This window comes from Pituophis catenifer, unplaced genomic scaffold (genome assembly GCF_029215685.1).
Source record: "Pituophis catenifer annectens isolate HBS135680 unplaced genomic scaffold, rPitCat1.0.hap2 SCAF_1, whole genome shotgun sequence".
In the NCBI taxonomy this organism is placed as follows: Eukaryota; Metazoa; Chordata; class Lepidosauria; order Squamata; family Colubridae; genus Pituophis; species Pituophis catenifer.
The window spans coordinates 188685680-188707860 of record NW_027256881.1 but is presented as its reverse complement, the minus strand read 5'-3'; the positions used below and the strand labels follow the sequence as shown (position 1 = coordinate 188707860).

At 36.7% G+C, this 22181-nt stretch overlaps 1 protein-coding gene across 1 annotated transcript in view; it reads left to right on the top strand.

The window, feature by feature from the left end:
* The window catches only part of ITGAV (integrin subunit alpha V), an 89110-nt gene that overhangs the window by 21911 nt on the left and 45018 nt on the right, over nucleotides 1–22181 (top strand). Inside the window, exons 3-8 of the mRNA XM_070941900.1 lie at nucleotides 10874–10965; nucleotides 12118–12232; nucleotides 14347–14408; nucleotides 16838–16883; nucleotides 18533–18658; nucleotides 19571–19615. Of these exons, the coding sequence (XP_070798001.1) occupies nucleotides 10874–10965; nucleotides 12118–12232; nucleotides 14347–14408; nucleotides 16838–16883; nucleotides 18533–18658; nucleotides 19571–19615 (486 nt within the window). The remainder of the gene's footprint in view (nucleotides 1–10873; nucleotides 10966–12117; nucleotides 12233–14346; nucleotides 14409–16837; nucleotides 16884–18532; nucleotides 18659–19570; nucleotides 19616–22181) is intronic.

Sequence of the window (22181 nt, the reverse complement as noted above, 5' to 3'; positions counted from 1 at the left end):
GATACATAAATAATTTGGTTTATTCAGCATGAAATGGAGCTTAGTTATGTAGCATGAGGCTGTATATTCTGCAACACTGGGACTATCGGTGAGTCAAAAGTGGGTCAAAGGAGTAGCAGAGATGACAGTTGATCTTTAAAAATTATGATTTAAATCGAGTTGATTTAAATCAAGCCTTTTTACTAGTGATTTAAATCATGATTTAAATTGTGATTTAAATCAAATCCACCCTGATTCTAACCACTGTGCCACCAAGGTATTATATATTGTATATATATAAAATAGAATACTTATATAGCTTAGCTAAAAAGTACCTAGAGAAGGAATCAAAATCTAAATATGGATTACTTTTTATTTTTTAAAACAAATGAATTTTTTTTTTTAAAGAAAGACAGACATTCCTTTGGCAGAAAGAGAGAGGGAGAGAAACTACTATTGTTTTAAATACTATTTTCTTTCCTTTCTATCCTCCACACTTCTACAAAACAGCTGTAACTGTTCCTGTATCTCAGTCATGTAGTCCATGCTGCCTGCGTAGTCCTCACTGCAGCCTAAGGCTGGGGGTGGTGACCAGATGTCCGGAATTATGTCAGATGAAATCTGAAGCTTTTATGCTTTTCCACTACCAACATCAGTGCCTTGCTCTTCTTGTCTTGCCCGCTTGTTTTTGTGCATTCAGGCAGTGCATGGAAAGAGTCAGAAGCATCTCCAGGAACAGTAAATGACACAGGCACAGGAAATTGGTGGCAGCAATAGACAGACCACAAGGTAAAAGATACATAGGGACTGATGAGACAGCCCATTTTTAGAAGGCCCCACATTTTTGGGCCCCAATAAAGATTCATCCCTGCAATCCCCTTAAATTAATTGTAACATGAACCCAATTTTTGTAATTTGTACAATTGTTTATTTTCCCGTTTATTTCTTAGAACCCTGTTTATTTCTTAGAATCATAGTGTCAGAAGAGCTGTTTAAACTATTGTGCAAAACTCCTTAGTGCTGTGCCCAGTTCCCCTAAAACTATAGCTAAGCACACTAAGGTTGAGTGTATTGTTTGAATCCTGTCATTAAGTGGACAGAAGTTGAGTAGATGCCCATGTAATATAAATCCTCCCCTTTTCTTGAATACCTATATTCAGAACAAACAACTCTACTGCTCAAATGCCCATTTAACTTGTGCGTAATAAGCTTTTAAAAGAAGGGTTTCCTTTATGGAGCAACACAGCTCAGTTCTCACTGAACTGTTGAGAGTACTGTTGATCACAGTGACACAATGCTGACAATAGACAGCTTTGTCGGAGAGATGACACCATCAGGCAAGCAGGCAGGCTTAGATATTTCTGTGACCCATTTAGTGGGCATCATTTAGTTGCCCATTTAGTGGGCAAATTTTAAAGGGGCACCAACTTTTCAACTTTCTCCATCTCAGGAATTGTGCTGATGCTTTTAAAAAGTCATTCAGAAAATGTATGCCAGAGGTCTGGGGAAGGGGAAATTGGTGAAGAGTTGCTTCCCTCTTCCCCCATCATGAAGTAGATTAAGTTGACAGAAATGTGGTTGAACTAATGCAGAGTGGGTGTTTTGGATTGGTTTAGTACTGTTTTGAGAGCAGAGGGAAAAGGTAGCCACAGGAACTATTTTTTATAGTTCATCATAAAAATGTTTTCCTACCAACATGATCTTCACATCACGTTCTTGTGGGAATAATCAGCAAATTAAAATAGAAAATATAATGACTCAGCAAAGACATTTATAACATAAAAACCGCAAAAGGCTTAAGTCTCTTTCTTTAAATATGACTGTGTCTGACATGTTATTGTTTTTAAATTTTTTTTCTAATTTTTGTATGCTGCCCAGGGTCAGTTCTTGTGAGATGGGAAGCCATATAAATTTGAGATAGATAGATAGATAGATAGATAGATAGATAGATAGATAGATAGATAGATAGATTACACTGATTTAGACAATTTTGCTAAACTATGATTAGGAACAGCTGATTCAGCTGAAAATCTTCCTCTATTGAGCTATCTATTTCTGGCCTTCCCCAAAGCTCCCACTGAAATAGACAAACTTTTCCAGATTGTATATTCGCTCTAGAGAAGAGAAGGCTTAAACTGTTCAGAATTCTCACTTATGCTCTCCTCAGCTTGAAAGTTGATACTACTCAAAACAGAATAGTGTGTAAATCTTCGAAACCCTTGAGGGATCAGAATTTAACTAATAGAAAGAGGACAGAATGGCAAAATTCAAAAACAGCTTAGCCCCCACCCTCACCTTTTAAATTAAAAGAAGAACTGAGGCAATCAGAAAAGTTTCAATTCAACCTGAATTAGATTTTTGTTAATTTATTTGTTCATTTAAACACACACACACACACACACACACACACACACACACACACACACTTGTATATCCTCCTCATTCAAGAAGGGGTTCCTAAAAATTCTTAACGCTCTGACATTTTCAAATGATAAATTAACTTCTGTCAATCTCTCCTCCTTCAATTATTACTGAAGTGTTGGGCAAAAAATGATTGTACCACATTTAAAAATCACTTTTTAATTTTAACTATCCAACCCAACAATGGTAGAACCTTGCATGTTTATAAAATAAAACCTATTCATTGGAAATAAATAAAATCATACAATTTTAAACCATTGTTTTTAACAGAAAGATGAATTTGCTTCATTATGTGTAATCCCTGAAGTCTGAGTTTTCCTTTTGACGCAGCTGCTCAAAAATCCAGCCAGCGTGGGTGCACATCCAGTTAGCAATGCAGCTTGCCATTGTAAGCCATGAGTAAGCCATGAGACTTGCAAGGGCAAAATTGGAGCCCTGTCAGACTATGCTTGGAACTTTTGTCTCTGCTTTGCTTAGACAAGCTAACAGCCGACTTGTCCAGGCAGAGTAGGAACAAGTTCTGAGAACCATCCTGGTGTTTATATGCAAACCCCTCAAATTTACAACCCTTTCATGTTTGCTGATGCCTCCTAAGATGTCACAATCTGTCTGAGAACTCTTCATGCAATCATATGCACTAGTTCAATAGTGCTGCCTGGTATGTTCTGTTAATATTCCATTAAAAAGAAAAAAAGCTTTAAAAATAGTTAGGGTTAAGATCAGAGTTGCTTGACATTTGAGTAGCAATTTATCTCTTTACCTATCTCTTTCCTATTCTTCATTTGGTCTTTTTTTGTAGGCCTTTTTTGTGGGTCTTTCGGACATTCAGTAAGCCTTTGTGGGTACCAATTTCAATGCATCTTCTTCACCATCCTTCAAATATTTTCCAATTCTCTTTTTTCTTCTTCAGTTGTCTGATGTATTTGCAATATTCCACACCTAACTATTTTCCTTGGTAAGTAGAGTCTATCAACAAAGCTGCATGGATGAAAGGCATGATTCATTGTCATTAATTTTGTGGTCTTCTTATCCATGGCTTTTAGTTCTGCTTGAGTCCAGCCCACTATTCCAGCTGTGATTTAATGACAGGATTTCCCCAGATGTTACTTGCTCAGGAAAGGAAAGACATGTCTCCTGAGTTTGGGCTTTTAAGATCTTCTTCGTTCTCATGATGTCTTCACTTCTAAACTACTTCTTTACGTGTGTTTGATGTTGTCAGCTTGAAGGATGCCTGGGTATTTTTAGTTACAGTCTTCATCCAAACTTTTGTTATTTCTATAGGGTATTTTGATTCCTTCAGTTTTCACTATTTTTCCCCTGTTGATAATAAGAATGCCACATTTGTGTAATCCATTGCATCATCTTGCATGTATATACAGACAGTGTTGTGTATTATGTTTATTTCAGATGGAGTTTTTCCATACAGCTTCAGAATATCCATGTAAAGGATATTAAACCTTGGCTGACTTAAATATTTCTGAGTTGCAACTCCCAGAGTCCCTTGGAAACATAACTGATGGTGAGGAAGACTGGGTATTTTAATTCAGCAGCAATATTGGGTATATAGTACAACCCTTGCCCTAAAACATATTTTTTGCATTCCGGAATAGGGATGGCAGGGGAAGTGCATTTTCAAAGTAACTAATTTTGAAAAGTTCTTCCCGAAGCTGTAAAATTTAAATATTACTATAAAAGATGGTTTCCCTCATCTTTAGTTTATCGTAAGGTTCAGCTGTGGCTCTGAAGAATTGCTAGCTTTCTGTATTGAGATTTATGCAGTTTTGTATTGAGATTTATGTAGTGAAATGTTACTGTATTTGGAGATAAATGAAAGTCAATTTTTGAAGTTCTGTTTTAAATACAGGTAGTCCTTGACCTTCAACCACAATTGAGCACAAAGGTTTTGTTGCTAAGTGAAACATTTGTTAAGTGAATTTTGCCCCATTTTACGACTTTTCATGCCGAAGTTGTTAAGTGAATCACTGGAATTGTTAAGTTAATAACACTGTTGTTAAACGAATCTGGCTTCCCCATTCTCTTTGCCTGTCAGAAGGTCCCAAAAGGGGATCGCATGACCCCAGGACACTGCAGCCGTCATAAATATGAATCAGTTGCAAGGCGTTTAAACTTTGTTCATAGAATGAAAACAGTCATAAGTCACTTTTTAAAGTGTCGTTGTAACTTTGAGCTGTCACTAAATGAACTATTGTAAGTCGAGGACTACCTGTTTTTACACTTACGGGGAAATGAGCCTTAAAAACATGGAATCTCAAAGATTAACTGATGTGGCAATGACAGCATATGAATTTATAACTGTCTGCAACTAGTTGTGGATTTCTGCTAACATGAGAACACATTAAGTCAGAGTGACTTTCTGAAATCCCTCTGATCAAGTTGCCAAAATTCTGTGTATGAAACTTCCTGTTGTGAAAGTCTTAAAATGCAGCAGGCTTAGGATGTGTATTTATGTTTGGCTTTCAAACTCAGACCATTACGATAAGCCATAATAAGAATGCAATTGTTTTTCTTACCAGAACTTTTTCACAATTGACAATGCAAAAAATTAAGTGGTAGAATTTCAACTGTCCTATACTACATGAGTATAAACTACTTATAAGATTTTAAATCAGCTGTTAATTTGTTTTGGCTGCTGGCAGAAACAACCATTTCTTTGGGATTTCCCCAACAGGAAGCAATAATACGCCTAAAGAGGCAGGGATTTCCTTACAAGGTGGATAGCATACAAAGAAGTTTAGATTCATTGCCAGCAGTCTACCAAGTTAACAGAGCAGCTGCTGACTCATAGAAGGGAGGACTTTTAATCATTACCGTCTACGCTTAATGTGAGCATTGTTTAGCTGTGCTGGTATAATCTTTGGAGGTCGTCTGAGTTGCTTTTCAAAGGAAGTTAGTAGATAGATAATATAAAACTTGGGGATATTTCAGTGAACTCATTGGCTCATAGGGATGAGTGAGCAAAGCTTGAATCATGCACTATTAACAAATTGACCATTTTTAGTAAAGTTAAAGTTTGGGTGGTAATGTCTCTGAGCAATCTTGAATGACCTTGACTATTTTAATCAGTTTCCTGAAAGGTAACTTAGACAGAAGCATTGGTGATTGCCCCAGTAGATTATTTACTTCAGGAGACAGATTATGATTTTTTTTTAATTCTTTTGGGCTTTTCCCTAGTTTGGAATACCATCTACTATGATCTCCTTGTGACTTGTTTCTGATTGGATGATTATAAATTGGGTGTTTTAATCTGTGTTTCGGCTGAAATATTTAATAATTTTAAGGGACTTTTTTAATATTTGGATTATCTGTATTTTATCTTGGCTGTTCACCGCCCTGAGTCCTTCGGGAGTAGGGCGGTATAGAAATTTGATTAATAATAATAATAATAATAATTATGAAATGCCTCAAGGTTCCATCTTGGGTTTTCTTGCTTTTTAGCACCAACATGAATCCATAGAAGACGCTCTTTGCAAATGTGGCTGAAATGCCATCAGCATGAAGATATTACATAGTTTGATGTATATTTTTCATTATCTACCGTAATCACAGAGAGGGAATGGAACTGCTTAGTAGATTCTTGAAGCAGTTTGGAAATGGATGAGTGGACACAAATTGAAGATTAATCCTTACCACATAGAAATATGGGTTGAACACATGCCTTAATCAGCAGTGTGATAGTGGGAAATATGAGTGTCTTTCACTAGCATAGTTAAAGAATAAACCAGTTTATGTAGAGGAAGCAGTCACTAGCTCAGTTATATAAGTTCTGGTTATATTAAAACCAGGTATTCAAAATGTATTGTGTTGACAAGACATCGGTTTTACTAGCTGTCAGATTGTTTCCAGTAATTTAAAGTGGCCTTCTTACTCTTTAGAACTCTGAAAAATATAAAGAATTTCTCTATACAAGTAGATTTCTTTTTTTTTTATTGAAAAAGTTTTACAAATACAAATTTTTTCCCCTTTCCCCCCCCCCCTTTCTCTCCCTACCCCTCCCTTGCCCTCCCCTCCCCCCATGGCTTCCCCAGGATGAAATCCAAATCCAAATCATATTATATAATACTTTACCGCCCATCTACTCTACCCCCTGTGTGGTATACATTTCTTCCTAACATTCTAGTATACTATCCCCTGTAAACTATACCTTTCTACACAACATTCAACTAAAAATTATCTGGTACTTCCTAGTTTAGTATTTATTCCATGTCCTCCACTCCCTTACATAAATCTCTTGTGTCCGGTCTTTTATATATGCTGATAACTTCACCATTTCTACAAAACTGGCCACCTTCAGAGTCCATTCTTCAATAATAAACATAACATCCCTTTTCCAGTATTAAACAATCAGTAACCTAGCCTATCACCATATACCATATCAATTTTGTTTCACCCACTTTCCCGCAGGTCCGCCATATATAATAATTTATAAAATCTAAACAATGACATCAAGTCCTTCTTCCAACAGTGTATTTAGTGTCTTTAGTTGTCATCTGCCCCATCATTGAAGAGTACTTTTATATATAAAAACCCCCCGAGTGACTTTATATTTATATTCCATATAATATCTTCTGTAAAGTCTTTCATCTAGATTATTAATTCCATCGACCATGTTAGGGTAACAACCAGATCAACTGCAAATGCCCTTGTTCCATAGTCCTCTTGCCTCATGACTATTCCCTTCAGCGTACACATAATGCATCTTTCTTAAAATCTATAATAGAAAGTTCCAATTCACTCAATTACAGGCCTTCTCCACATCCTAAAACACCAGCACTGCAGGGATCTGTTTATTCTTCTCAAGGTAGTCCAATAAATCTATGATTTGCCTCACATTGTCTTTCATATATCTGCCTTCTATAAATCCTGCTTAAACATGAATCAGTTCTTGGATAACTGGCATTGATCTGTTGGCTAATAACTTTACAAAAACTTTTTTTAATCCGTATTCAAAAGAAATGTTGGTCTAAAATTTTCTAGTTTTGTGGAACCTGCTTCTTTTCTTGCCTTATGCTGGTTTAAACCTCTGCTGTTGTTGTTTTTCTGGAATTCGTTTGTATGCTGTTCGAGTTATATGCTGATCTTTAACTTTGTAGGACATCAGATCAGGATCCAAAGCCACTTCTCTTGTATTTTTAGGTGGTCCACCTATAACCTTTAAAGGATGATCCGAGAGCGGGGCATCCAAAAAGCCCCCTGTGGTTTCTTGTATTTCCATTGGCTCCGCCTCCATCTGCTTCCACTGGGCTTCAATCTCTTGTTCAATTTGCTTTTCTTTATCTCCCTCCTGTATTCGTGACGCTGAAAATATACATGGAGATGTTGGGCCAATTTTAAAAACATTGCGATAAAATTCTTCCGCTTTTTCAACAGTATTTAATCGATATCTTTCTCCTTGATACGTCAATCTTATGCCAACTGGAGCATCCCATCTATATGCAAGTATATGCAATTTCTCTAGTGCCTAAGTTTTGCTTCCTCACTTGCTATCAGGCTTCATCAGTCTGGTAAACAAAGAGTTTCTCTGGTGTAGACTTCATGCATTAGGGCATCTGTACTAAACTTTATATGGATTTCTTGTTCCAGTCTGCATTTTTGAAGTGTTATAAATATAGAATTATTTGAAGGTTTTTAAAAATAGTGTGGCCTGCGTCAGCTTGTACCAATTTCAGGAATGGCTGATAAATTCACTGTCTAAAAGCAAGAAGGATTCAGTTTGAGAAGACTTGATTATTCTAAGACAGTTGCTGAATTACTCCAAGTCACTGTTTAGCCCTCCTACGTCTAGAGTAGACAATTTTGTCATCTAGCTTTCTGCTTATCCTATGTTTACTATTACTCCCAAACATAAGTCAATTTGGACCAGGAACCTTTTCACATTTTTGACCTTGCTAACATTTGTCGTATAAACTCCATTTCCACCTTTCTTTCCTCCTGTCTGCATCTTTTGAATGATTATGTCATTCATGCAGCATCACTGTGGCTTGCACTGAGTACTTATGCTGAAGAAATTAGTTTGATAAGTACTTCCTACTTATTGGGGAAATGGCTTTTAATGTGCATGAGCCACCTTAAAGAACACTTGTCTACAATTATTTACAGATGATATTCAGTGGGCACTGGTGCACATAACAGGACCTACCTGATAATGTCAGTAATTGGCCAGATCTATAAGGACAAAGGTGATCTGATACTATCCTGCTCCTAAATAGTTTATAGCTTTATATGTCATAACCAAAACTTTGAACTGGGCTCAGTAGCTAATTGGCAACAAGAACTGTCTCCAGGGTTACCAGCACATGAAGAACTGTAGTTAGGAAAGACTATGTGTCATGTTATACCATCTGAAAGTTGCAGTAGGAGCTCCTAATCATACCAGTGATTTGGGTTTGCAAGGGCAATGAGGAATCAAGAACTACACCCAAACTCCTCCATTGCCCCATTTACAATTAAATCACAGTGAAAATATTCTTGGTAGGAAACTCAAGGGCTTGGACAATTGAACTCTCTCCTTGCAGATCTGTTTCTAACAGTTAGCAATCAGGTTGCTACTCTTGCTCTGCTGTCATTTAAACTTAGAAATGAATGTTTCAAGTTCTTAATTGTAGTTCTGGCTTTAGGGTCATGATGGAAGTAAAGACCAGTATTTCTTGTAAGTTAGTTATGCAGTTCTGTGGTTATTTTTACAATTATCTTTAATTGTATTTTTTGTTTTTGTAGGGTTTTATCACATGGTTTCACTCGCATGTATTGGTTGTTAGTGACACAGAGTTAGTTATTTAAGATGGGTAACCACCTAAATTTTCTAAATCTTTATTTTTAAAAAATTCAAAATAGGTGACACATAGCTCTAAAGTCCTTAATGATCACCTCAATGATTCCATGAGGTTATTAAATAGCACTGAAGGCAGAACATTGCCTTGTGGCACCCCTCAACATACCTTCCAAGGTATGGAAACAAGGCTCAAGATAGAAAGTCAACAGGCAGCAGGGAAATGAATACAATAACAGCAATCCCTTCTACTTCCTAGACACCAGCTTCACAGAATCTCATATCTGGTGATCTGCAGAACAGCACCTCAGAAAGCCACGGCCATCTCCTGAATAACAAAAGCAATTTTCCTACCACTAGGCTGAAGCTGGTGCCACAGGTGAAATCAGAATACAGTAGAATTATAGAGGTTAAGCAAGCATGGGGTAAAGCAGAGAGTATCTTTTCCATGGCATCAGGCTACATAATCTGGACTCAAGGGTCTATTGGATACCATATATAGTATATTAAAACTGTGTCCAATATTTGATATGAATACAAGCAATTTTTTCCACATATTTTTTGCATATGTTTTCTGAGGGGCCCAGCATTGTTTTTTTCTAGGACAAGCGACAATAAACAAGAGCCTGTAGGCCTTCACAATTTAAGGATTAATATTACATTATAGTTTAGGCCATGTTCTTTTTTATGTGCAATTGACAAAAAGGCTGCAAAATTATGACTTCAACATAGATTTTATTTATTATTTTATTCTAGACATTTTAACTAGATACTCTTTGAGTAGTTATAATTGTACTGGTCTTTGACTGTAATAATAAATATTTGAAATAAACAACAGCCCTTGCATGATAACTACAGAATTATTCATCTGTGAAATTTATACTTACTTAGTAATCCTCAATGGTTGAGAGTGCACTGAAATGTAGATTACCTATTCACAGTTAAATATCTTAAATTCTACGTCATACTGGCCTCTTATTTTCTAATTAAATACGTGGACCCTCTGTAGTTAGAAGGCCTGATTTTTCTATCCTGGCATTCCTTTACTAATATTTTGCTGTATTGTCTTAAAAAACAGTTATGTTTTTATGTACCAGTCCTAACTTTCCTTGTTTGTAATTTAAATATTAGACTTTTGATATATTTTTTTTGCACAGTTTTTCTTTCCATGGAGAGGGAGGGAGGGAGGGAGGGAGAAATTCCATTTCAGTTTCTTGACATAGTGAACATATTACATAGTCACATAGTCACATTTTAAATTTATGAGGAGAATATTTGTACGTTAGTCATTTTCTAATGGACCCTAACCCTTATCAAGTCTCAGAGAAATGTATCTCAGTCTGTGATGAAACAGCATTCAGGCCTTTGCAAGCAAGCAAGCAGGATGATAATGGCTAATATTGCTTTTGAAGAATATATGCTCTTTGCGCATGAATCATTCTAGATTGGTCTCTTCAGATACAACCTTTACAACCTCACATTATCTCAGTTGCAGGATCTTTCAGTGGCATCAGTTCACAAGCTCAGCTTTTAAGTTATAAACTTGTCAAGTGATGAAAAAACTAGTGATATTTGTGTGTACTTCTGTTATCACTTCGGAGAGATTGATATTCATTAAAAAGTTAGGATGTTGTCACATTCCAAGGTCATGTTCACAGAATTCTGTCTAAATATTTTGTCTTCTAGGCAACAGAGAATTTGCTGTAGATGATCTTTTGGAATTCAAATCACATCAATGGTTTGGGGCGTCTGTGAGATCTAAAGAAAATAAAATTTTGGTAAGTCTTCATTTTAAGGCTTGTCACATACCACTACCATGACTGCATAACATGATAAACATAAAATACAAGCAATACAAACATTTTTGGAACATGAATATATGTTTTAAAGGCTAAAACATATGATAAAATAAAAACGGATCTAGCAGCAAAAAAACCCACAGCCCATTACATAAAAAAGAACAACAACAAAATAAACCGGTGTCTAATCTAAAAGTACTGCAGTCATAACATGCTTTAAGGGACTAAATAAATATTCAGTTGCTCTACCAAAATGAATCACTTTACAATATCCAAATATAAATTCTGAAAAGGATATGAAAAGTTCTTCCTTCCAGGTCACTTCTTTGATTGGAGCATAGATGGCTTTAGCATCCAGTAGATAAATATAGCTTTGTCAATTAATCAGGGCCAAAATCAATTAGAGTTATAAACGTAAAAGCAGCATTTTAAATTGGGTCCAGGGAAGGATTGACAGTCAGTGGAGATAGAAAAACTCTGGCATTAGTTCACTGAAACTGTAGCAATCATATTTAGGACTTTGAAAACAGAAAATGAAATTTCTAAATCAGTGTTTCTCAATTCAGCAGTTTTAAGAATTGTGGACTTTTAACTCCCAGAATTTTCCAGTCAGTGTGCATAAAGGGTTGGCTTGGTTTGTACTGAAATCTTAGTTCTGTCAACTGTAACTCTTATGTGGGCTCAAGAGCAAGTGATACCTCATGGAGAGTCTCTCAGCTTCATTACACATCAGATAAAATTGATATACAAACTCTTCCCCCTGAATTTTCTTGGCTCATTCTAACACATGCATGAAGCCACTGAATTGTAAAATACAGCACATCAACTCCTCCCACTTCACAGTTTAGCAATATCAGCAAACTCATAGTATGGCTCATTGCAAATTTAATGTACTTTTTTTTGGGGGGGGGGCAATCTTCAGCCCAGTTGTTTTGAAAGGCACATAATGTGTCTTATTTGAAAAGTGCATCCAGTAGGTAAACAGTATTCAGTTGAATAGACTTATCATCAGTGCATTGGTGTTTTTCTTTGTTTTCCATAGCTGTTTGTTGCTCATAACCATTCTGTTCCCTTGATTTTTCCCATGGCCATTGCCCTTTTTAAAGAGCTTTCTAAATACTTCATCTGTAGGCATGTGCTCCTTTATATCACTGGAGAACTGAACAGAAAGCGCAGAGGGAACCTGTGGGAACTTGTTATCTTCATGATGGGTCTAAAGCTGTTGAATATGCTCCTTGCAGGTCAAGTATGTAGAGAATGTCTTGTTACAATTACAGCACAAATTCTGTTTTCTATGTATTGTTATATTTCATGCATTGTTGGGAGGAATGTTAAACACCCGTACTTCCTGTATTGTTCCTTCATCTTTCTACAGTCATTTGGGTGGTTCCTTAACAGAAAACAATTGAAAGAGGGCAAATCTATCTTTCTAGCGCTTTCTCTTGAGTTGGATTTCATAGAAAACACTATGAAGATTTGAATCTGGAAATGAATGGAAGAGGGTAATCAGAGTATGATGACTTGGATTTGCTTGTTCTGCTTACCCCTCCCCCGCCACAATCTCTATGATTTCACAAGCCTGTATCTAACCATGATGATACCAGAATAATAAAAACACAGATTGTGACATCATAATGACACTGAAGATGACACTTAATTCCATTGTACAAGGTGCAATGACAATAAAGTAAAATAAAGTAAAAAGTAATGGGAGCTTTATCCTTTCATACATGCTCCTGAATCCCTTTTCCCAACTGAGCGGGAGTAAACTAATCTGTTAGGAAATTTGGGGAAAATTATGCAGCAAATGCAAATTATGTATGAACTGGAGCATGTGTGACCCATTCCAACTAGGATTCAAAAGAATTCAGGGAACCATTTTGGAGTTGGCTGAACATCTCTTCCAGCCAACCATCTATTTAAAGTGCAATATGAAAAGAAAGGCCAAGATCAGAAGAACATACAAATGAAAAGATTGTTAGCATTTCTTTTCTGAAGCTCTGTAGTCAGAGGATTAACCATGTCATAAAAAGCTTCTTGGACTCTCTCCTAGCCTTCAAGGGATCTGCAGAGGAATGCCTTTTCCTGTTTTAATGCAAACTGCATTTCATTGCTATGTCTGGCCATAGCTGCGTTGTAAATATAGAAGAGCAACATGTCATTCTAGAGCATGCTTAACTTTCACATTTATATTTTGAAACAGGCAATATTTTAAGCCAATGTTGTTTGTAATAATTCAGAACAAATCCTTCTCTCATTAGTTCAGTATGTCAGTAGATCATACCTGCACAATGTAAGATTGGCAAAGCCCTATGAAGTCCTGTCAACTGATGTCAGAAGAATAGTGGTTAACAATTTTGCTTTCAGTGCCTGAGTTCAACCTTGGAAATGTGGCTATCAAGCCGGGAAAAATACAAGGTTGGCTGTGCTTCTAGCAGGTTGCCAACTGTGTAGTTTTGTCCAAGCTTCAGGAAGTGCAAGGTTACTTGTCACTGAAATGCATTCTCAAAAGCAGCTAGTGAGGTGATCACCTTGTAACTGGCATGCATCACCTAAAATAAAAACAAGGACAAATAGGCTGAAAAACAGCTTCTATCCCAGGGCAATAACCATACTGAATTCTTCGGTATAGTGCAATATCGGGTTTTCAATTTCATATAGAAATGTAAAGGACATAGAATGTAAAGGATGTATATTTGTGTTTTTATTTTTATAGTTATAATGTACATTGAAGATGGCATTTAATTTTGTTATGCCATGTGCAATGACAATAAAATAAACTAAAACTAAACTAAAAATGTAAGTGAGGAATTGCAGGACCAAAGACTGCCTCTCATCACCTTTTCCCCCCTAAGAAGTACTTGGGGATTAAAAAATAGGGAGGAGGTAAGAATGAATGAATTATGGACTACTCACAGTGATGTGGGGAAATGGAATGGAAAAACAAAGATGTTTCTAAGAAGGTAGAGTAAGAAGACCTTAGCAACTTTTAAATATGAAGCTATCCAGAATAGCCACAGCCTCCAAGGATATTTCCTATAAGAACTGAGTTTTCCTACAATAAATTACAGCATAGTTTGAAAGAAATGAGATTAGAATTAGCACCATCCCTCTGTTCGTCTCCTCTTCTGAAGATTTTGAGACTCCATATGGGATTCAGTTTGCAGAACAACTATTACTTTTTCCATATTTTCCCCCTTCAAGCTATCCTTCCCAGATGTAAGAACTTTTTTGCCTTATCCTTGCCCTCAAACCAGCTCTCATAGATTCCTCAGTTTGCACACCACCTTTCCTTATGTTGCGTAGAAATTTTGTATTACACAACTTTACAATCATTTCTATTGTTTTTTATTGCCATAGGAAGCACTGATGCTGAAGGACAGGGCTTTTGTCAAGGTGGATTCAGCATTGATTTTACCCAGGTATGGAAGTTATTTCTGCATATTTCCTTCTATCTCAGAACTCCACAGTAGAGGGCAAAGTATCTGTAAAACCCAACTCTGGGCAGGGAAATCAACCAAAGTAACTTTACAAGCAGCATCTTATTGTTTCATTCCTGTAGCCTTTTTGTACCTGTATTAATATAGCATGCATGTGTAGAAGGTGGGGCTTTAATGGCACAGCCATGCCCCCATCTGGCCTTTTTTGATGAAATTGTCCTAGCTGAAATTATTTACTTTATCCAAAATTGCATGGGAGGAAATCTACAAAGAAAATAAATAGCTAAAAAAAAGAAAAGAAATATGTTAATCTTTTACTGGATCTTGTTCTTTTACACTTAGATGAGAACTTGGTTTAAAAAAAATCTCTTTGATTTCATATTTTAAGCCCCCTTCAAGTGTTTTAATTCTGAAATTTTAATTTAAAATGCTGGAATACATAGAGATATGTACATGCATATGCATATACATATACACGGAGGCAATGTACATATATCCCTCTATGTACACACATTTGTCATTATATAGTAACAGAAAACGTGTCCATCATAGACAGAAGCAGTGAGCAACAGAGTAGGATGTCATTTCTGTAATCTCAGCTTGCCTTATCCAAGGCAAAGGACTGCACTTGATACATAGCACAGAAAATTTATTTCCTCCCTTGTAGTAAATGCATTAATTGAGGGATTGGGACTGTTAAGTGAACAATTGACTTGGATGAGATGTATTTCCTACAAATTTAGAATTTTATGAATGAGCCTTAATATTACCTTGGCTCAAGTTCAGTTCTTGTTTCTTTCTTTCTTCCTTCCTTCCTTCCTTCCTTCCTTCCTTCCTTCCTTCCTTCCTTCCTTCCTTTCTTTCTTTCTTTCTTTCTTTCTTTTTTTATATAAACATTTCATCTTCCATTCAACAGTGTATTGTCTGGGTACATATATCTCTGTGCAATAACCATCAAAATTTACAACAGTATTTATTACATTGATAATAATTCTCTGATCTTAAAGTAGGATATTTATGTAGTTACTTACCAAGCACATCTAAATTGTATTAAAATAACCAAAATATCCTTATAATTCCCAAGGCCTGTCACAACTTTTGAGCACCCCTAATGTTTGGAAATTGAACGTTGAAAAATTTGACAGGCCCTATACGCAAGGCTTGTTCAAGTCATTACTTATTTATCACAGCATCCAAATAAAAATGCAATGTTCAAACCAGAAATTAAATTTAGTAAAAATGTGGCCTGATAAAATAAACCAGTATCAGAAACCAATGCTATCTTGATTTCTTTCTTTAAACTTTTAGCATCCTCAAGGATAGGCATCCATAGAGGCTGGCTGCTTTTATCAAAACAATGAAATCAATGTTACCATGAGCTCTATTCCTTTCAAATGTGTGCGTGTAACATCATGACACATGTACGAAAGGAGCCGTCTTTGCATCCTAACACTGTTTTTTCTCTTTGAAATTATAGAAAATACTTGTAGCTCAGGTTTTAGATTTTGGCAGTGGTTTGCTCTCCAAGCTTGTTTCAATTTAGTTTCTGAACGTTTCGTTACCAGACTAGGTAACATCATCAGCAGGTTTTTCTTGTCCTATTCTCCTTAGTATATAAATGTCTTATGTGCCAGTTTGGTCAGTTGGTCGTGTGATTGGTTGTTCTTTTGGAGTGATATTTAAATTCTGAGCAGCTGATTGGCTCTCTTGTTGATTGGTCTTTTGAATGGTCCGTTTTTCTCTCTCTGCCTGCTTTCATCATTCTACATGCCACAGCTGCCACTAGTTGGTGTAAACTGATGCTTCCAATCTTTTCCAGCTCCTAATATTTCCTGGAAGAAGATAGAAAAGAGAGGACACTCACTTCTGGGCTTCAGTTAACTCATGTTCACACCCCTAAATTATTTGTTAGCTTTGCAGCTAATGCATACTATTAGTGTCTTAACCATTCTATATGGTGGGTGAGAATTATTATCTTTTTTTTTCCAATAAGAAGATTGAGAAGGAAAAATACATTTGCCTAGCAGTGTCTATTCAATCAGTGGGTGGCAATGAGATTTAAATGAGATGAGTTATGCAACATTTCCTAGAGATTTATTTTAGCAATCACAGAACAATACAGAAATGTGAAACAGGGAAGTTGAAATACCACAAAATATGAATGCACTTACCAATATGGTGGGAAATAATAAACAAAAATACTAGTATTAGACTGGCCAGGATTCTCTGTGAGGGGAATTATATGAACTTCGAGACGTGTCTGAAAAAGCAAAAAATAAAAAATCATAGATCAGACACAGTGGAGCAATCTTTAGTCACTGAATGTTGTATCGGGTCCAGCTCAGGCTGAGTGTTTATTTTTAGATATTACAATAAAGAAACCTCTTTTTCTCTCTGTCTTTCCTGTCTAGAAAGACAGAGTTCTACTTGGAGGACCTGGGAGCTTTTATTGGCAAGGTAAAACAAGGGATTTGATGAATAAAATGACAGTTACTTAATTTGTTTACTCTTGGCCTGATGTAAAATAAAAATGATTATTTTTTTTTTATTCCACAGATATTGTGAGTTAGAAGTAGCTGAAATAGACATGTTATGTGGGAATGTTTAGTCTTTTTCCTATTGATCTTTCTTAGCTGTTTTTCTCCTATGAGGTGCCTGATCCTCATAAGGCTATAAGCAGCTGTAGGAAGGGGAAATGCATTAACTTTACTGGATTCCCTGTTGTAAAGCAGAAATATCTTTTTAGGGCACCTGGATATTACAGAAATCCCAATATAAAATAACATTTCCTGGTGACAGGCAGAGGCCTAAGCATAGAATATGTAAACAGTGATTATATTGTTTACACATTCCTGAAATAGCTCGATTTTTAAATAGTAATGACCATTTACATTTAATGAAATTACATATTTATATATGTAATTTAATCAAATTATATAAATTATATTTATATATGTAATTTAATCAACTTACACTATCTGGGCTACCAGACTTCAGAAGGCAGCAAATTTTTTACTTCCGTTAAATTGTCATCTGGTTTTTTTGCAATCTAGAGATTTTTTTTTTTTGGCCATAGTTAATTATTAAACTAAAAATTGCTCTGCTCAAAATTTGAAAAGGACTTTTCTCAGCAGGAGAAGTTGTAGAGATTCAGTTATGCACATCTGCATGTTCGGCTTTAATGCCTCATGCTTCTGGTAAATTAGGATCCCGGATACAAAAACAGAAATGAATATACTTTGGCTTTATAATGCTGCAAAATTGCTGTTTTTCTACCACAGAATACTGTTGTGGAGATTAATCTGAGTGGGGTTTTCCAGCTAATTGCTATCAATTGTGGGTTTAGCCAGACACTCCAGCCTAGGAATTAGGTGTAAGTACATTTGTTGAATTTTGAAGCACTCAGCAAGGTGCTTAGATAATGGATACAGGTCACTCTGTTAAATCTATAGTATATTTCTATGAACTATAGAAAACCTTTTGCTAAGGAGTGTTAAATTTAAACTTACCGACAAAGAAATAGGGGGAGACAAGTTGTCTCCCTTTATTTCTTTGTCGGTAAATTTAAATTTAACACAAAAATAGTTTGTTGCAGAAGAAACTGCCCGCGAAGGTTCCTGGATTGGGGCTGAAAGGCGGAAGCGGAAGCAGTATGCTCCATCCCATATTTAGGTACACCAGGTTGCCCTGATAGACCTGTCTCACTGGAAAAAAACACTTCTGCTAAGGATTTATAGATCATATCTTAATTGTGAGTATGTCACATAGGATCGTGCTACCTTTATCCCTTTTATCAGGCCAAAGGTATGCTTGGTTTAATTCTTTACACCTCTTTATTGCAATGAACCAAAAAAATGTTATTTTATTTCTGGACTTAGTTTGGCTTTCCTATTCACAGTTACCTAATAATAGCAATAGCACTTAGATTTATATACCGCTTCACAGGGCTTTACAGTCCTCTCTAAGTGGATTACAAAGTCAACAATTGCCCCCAACAATAAGACTAGTTTCCAAGATGGCATTATAGAATTGCATTTTATGACGAAACAACAAATACCTGCTCAGAACTGTATTATTTCAAAGTATTTCCTTTCACTTTTCTCCAGGCCAGCTAATCTCTGATCAAGTGGCTGAGATTGTGTCAAAATACAGCCCTAAAGTCTACACAACCAAATACGATCACCAGTTAGCAACGCGGTCAGCTAGTGCTACTTTCGACGACAGTTATTTGGGTGGGTACTTGACTCTGAAACAGGAAATGTTGTAAATTTGTATTAAAATCAATCTTGGCGTTCTTCGTCCTAATACTCACTGGGATGAAGCTTCCCAATGAGATCAGTGAAAATATGTTTGTTTTTGATGTTTCCGAAAGAAGAACTGTCCTATATACAGCCAAATTAAAATATATATATATATATATGACTGGCACATATTTACTGGAGAGTTTTCAGTTTCCCTCTTCAAGTAATTATTTTTAAAAATGCAGTCTATACTTAAGCTGTATTGGATAGTGAATTCTAATTCTGCAGTTGTGTACAGGTAGTCTTCGACTTAGAACAGTTCATTTAGTGACCGTTCCAAGTTACAATGGCACTGAAAAAAATGACTTACGACCATTTTTCACAGTTATGACCTTTGCAGTTTCCCTATGGTCATGTGATCAAAATTCAGACACTTGGCAGCTGACTCATATTTATGACGGTCGCCGTGTCCCATGGTCATGTGGTCCCCTTTTGTGTCCTTCTGATAAACAAAGTCAATGATGAAGCCAGATTCACTTAACAACTGTGTTACTAATTTAACAACTGCAGTGATTCATTTAACAACTGAATGACAAGGAAGGTTGTAAAATGGGGCAAATGTCTCTTTACAAATGTCTCACTGAACAACAGAAATTTCAGGCTCAATTATGGTTGTAAATCGAGGATTACCTATATTCAGTTTTTTCTCAATTTTGAAAGAGAAATAGCACCCCCTATTAGTCAACAGTGAGAATGATTTCAGCAGCTCCATGAACAGGTTTATTTTAAAATAGATGTCTAAAAATGTTTTTGGGTGCATCTCAAAATAGAGTACCTCCATGAATTATTGAATTATTAATATTAATTCTTGAGTTCTCATTTTCTCATTTTCATGCTTGACAGGTTATTCAGTTGCTGTAGGGGATTTCAATGGTGATGGCATAGAAGGTATGTCTTGTTTATATTTGCATAAACTGTCCAGAAACTAATGAATTTTGAAAACAGGGGGGGGGAAATTGAATAAGTGTTAGGAAATAAATAATCCAGATAACCTGTTGAAATCTGTATTAACTTTTGCATGTCTGGGTCTATTTATTTCAGCTACTGTACTTTTTCTTGGGGTTGTGAAAAATAAAGATCAGAGAAAATTCTTTCTGCTTTCATTGCAGATGTAGTAAGAGGAAAATAGAAGATTGTTGTTGACTGTTAGTGTCATTTCAGTATATTCTGCCTTTAAGAAGTATCCTCAGTGATGACAAAATGCAACCTCACAATGTAATCCCTTTCTCTGTGTTTTCATTACAACCCCATGCAAGTACCTGAGGAACAGAATTTGTGTTGCAATGAAAACACGTTTTATCATTCCCCTCCCTCCTTTCCCCATGGATGCACATAATCTTGATGCACATAATTTTAAGAGCCGTGGTTGTGCAGTGGTTAGAATGTAGTATTGCAGGCTAACTCTGCTGGCTGCATGAAATTTGATTCTAATTGGGTGTTCTGCCCCAGCTCCGGATTCCCAAGGATTGTGACACACACCAACGGTCCTTATCAAAGTTATAACGTACCAAGAATAAACAAAGTCCGGCAAAGGTTGGCAACCAGCCCAGAAAACAAGATACGATAAGACACTCACTCTCCAAAATGCTCTATAATAATTACACGTTGTTTCCAGCAAGAAATTACCAACAGCGTGCGACGTAAATAGGCTAAGGGAGTGGCCAGTTATCCTCAAACCTTACTCTCGAGGAGACCTCCTCCTCCTGAGTAGCCATTCCTGCCTTTTGGCAGCCCTGCGTGCTTAAGCATTGAGAAGAGGCTCCTCCACTTCGCTCTCTCCACTTGAAGGAGCCTCTGGAGGTTCTGAAGGCCCTGGCTGAGTCTCTGCCTCTGGCACCACATCCTCTTCAGCCTCCTCGTTGTCCAATGTGAGCACCGGCTGCGCAGGCTGCTGGCGGGACCCCACACCAGCCTCCTCGTCGTCGGGATCAGCCATGATTCGCGCAGGCCACTGGCGGGCCACAACACTGGGTCAAAGATTGACTCAGCCTTCCATCCTTCTGAGGTCGGTAAAATAAGGATCCAGATTGTTGAGGGTAATATGCTGACTCTGTAAACCACTCAGAGAGTGCGGTAAAGCACTGTGAAACAGTATATAAGTCTAAATGCTATTCTATTGCTATTAAGGAAGCACAATTGGTACTTACCTTTGAAAGCTTCCCTGGAGCCCTGCAGGAGAATGATGCCAAAATAAGATAATTTCCCCCATGATGTAATAGCAATAGCACTTAGACTTATATACCTCTTTATAGTGCTTTACAGCTCTCTTTAAGCGGTTTACAGAGTCAGCCCATTGCCCCCAACAATCTGGGTCCTCATTTTACCAACCTCAGAAGGATGGAAGGCTGACTTAACTTTGAGCACTTCAGAATTGAATTCCTGGAGTGAGCAGTGAGTTAGCCTGCAGTACTACATTCTAACCACTGCGGCACCACAGCTCTACAATTCTACAGTTCAACTTTCTTTGAGTAAAATGGAATTGAGTCACTCCAAAAAGGCAGTTGTATCTCTGAGTGAATTGGAGTGAATCAGACCTGTGGAAATATGCATCCGATCCTCCCATCTGTTCCTCCATCCGTGGAACGGGTATCATGGGTGAAGTGGACTCACAGTCTTTCCCCCACTCTTTATACCTCTCTAAAAGGCTTCAAACTCCTCTTGCAGACTGGGAACTTTCCAGAAGAAAAAAAGACTAGATACCAGGAGTGAAAAAGTAATAGTGTACCTATCTATGCCACTGGCTCAAATCCTGTGGAAAAAAAAAAATCAAAGGAAAAGGAGACAGCATTTTTAAAAGGAATTTCTGTGTAAGGAGAATTAGTTATACATTTTGTTCCCTCAGTCTTACATGATTCTCCTACTCTTATTACCATTACTTATTGCCAGTATATCATATATTTTGTCTTTATTGTTTTGTATATCTTTGCCAAACTATAAGTACTTAAGGAATCTGTTTGTTCTTGTTAAAATAGTTCTGTTATACTGTAGCAAATGGATAGAGAGCCAGTTTGGTGTAGTAGTTAAAATACCAGCCTAATAACCAGGACACTGTGAGTTCTAGTCCCATCTTAGGCACAAAGCCAGCTGGGTGGTCTTGGGCCAGTCACTCTCTCTCAGCCCTACAAAGGAGACAAACCACTTCCGAAACCTCTGCCAAGAAAACAGCAAGGATTTGGTCAGGCATTCTCTGAGTATCAGATATAATTGAACAGATTGCACGGCCTTCCGCCGTGCCCTTAAAACCCACTTTTTCCAGCAAGCCGGGCTGGCTTAAGAAGAAATTTTTAAATGTTTTAATTGGTTTGTGATTTTTAATTTTTGGACCAAATTTATATATATTTTAATTGTTTTTAATATTTTTATTTCATGTTCTTAATTCTGGCTGTACACCGCCCTGAGTCCTCAGGGAGAAGGGCGGTATATAAATTGGATAAAAAAAAAAGATGGGAAAAGC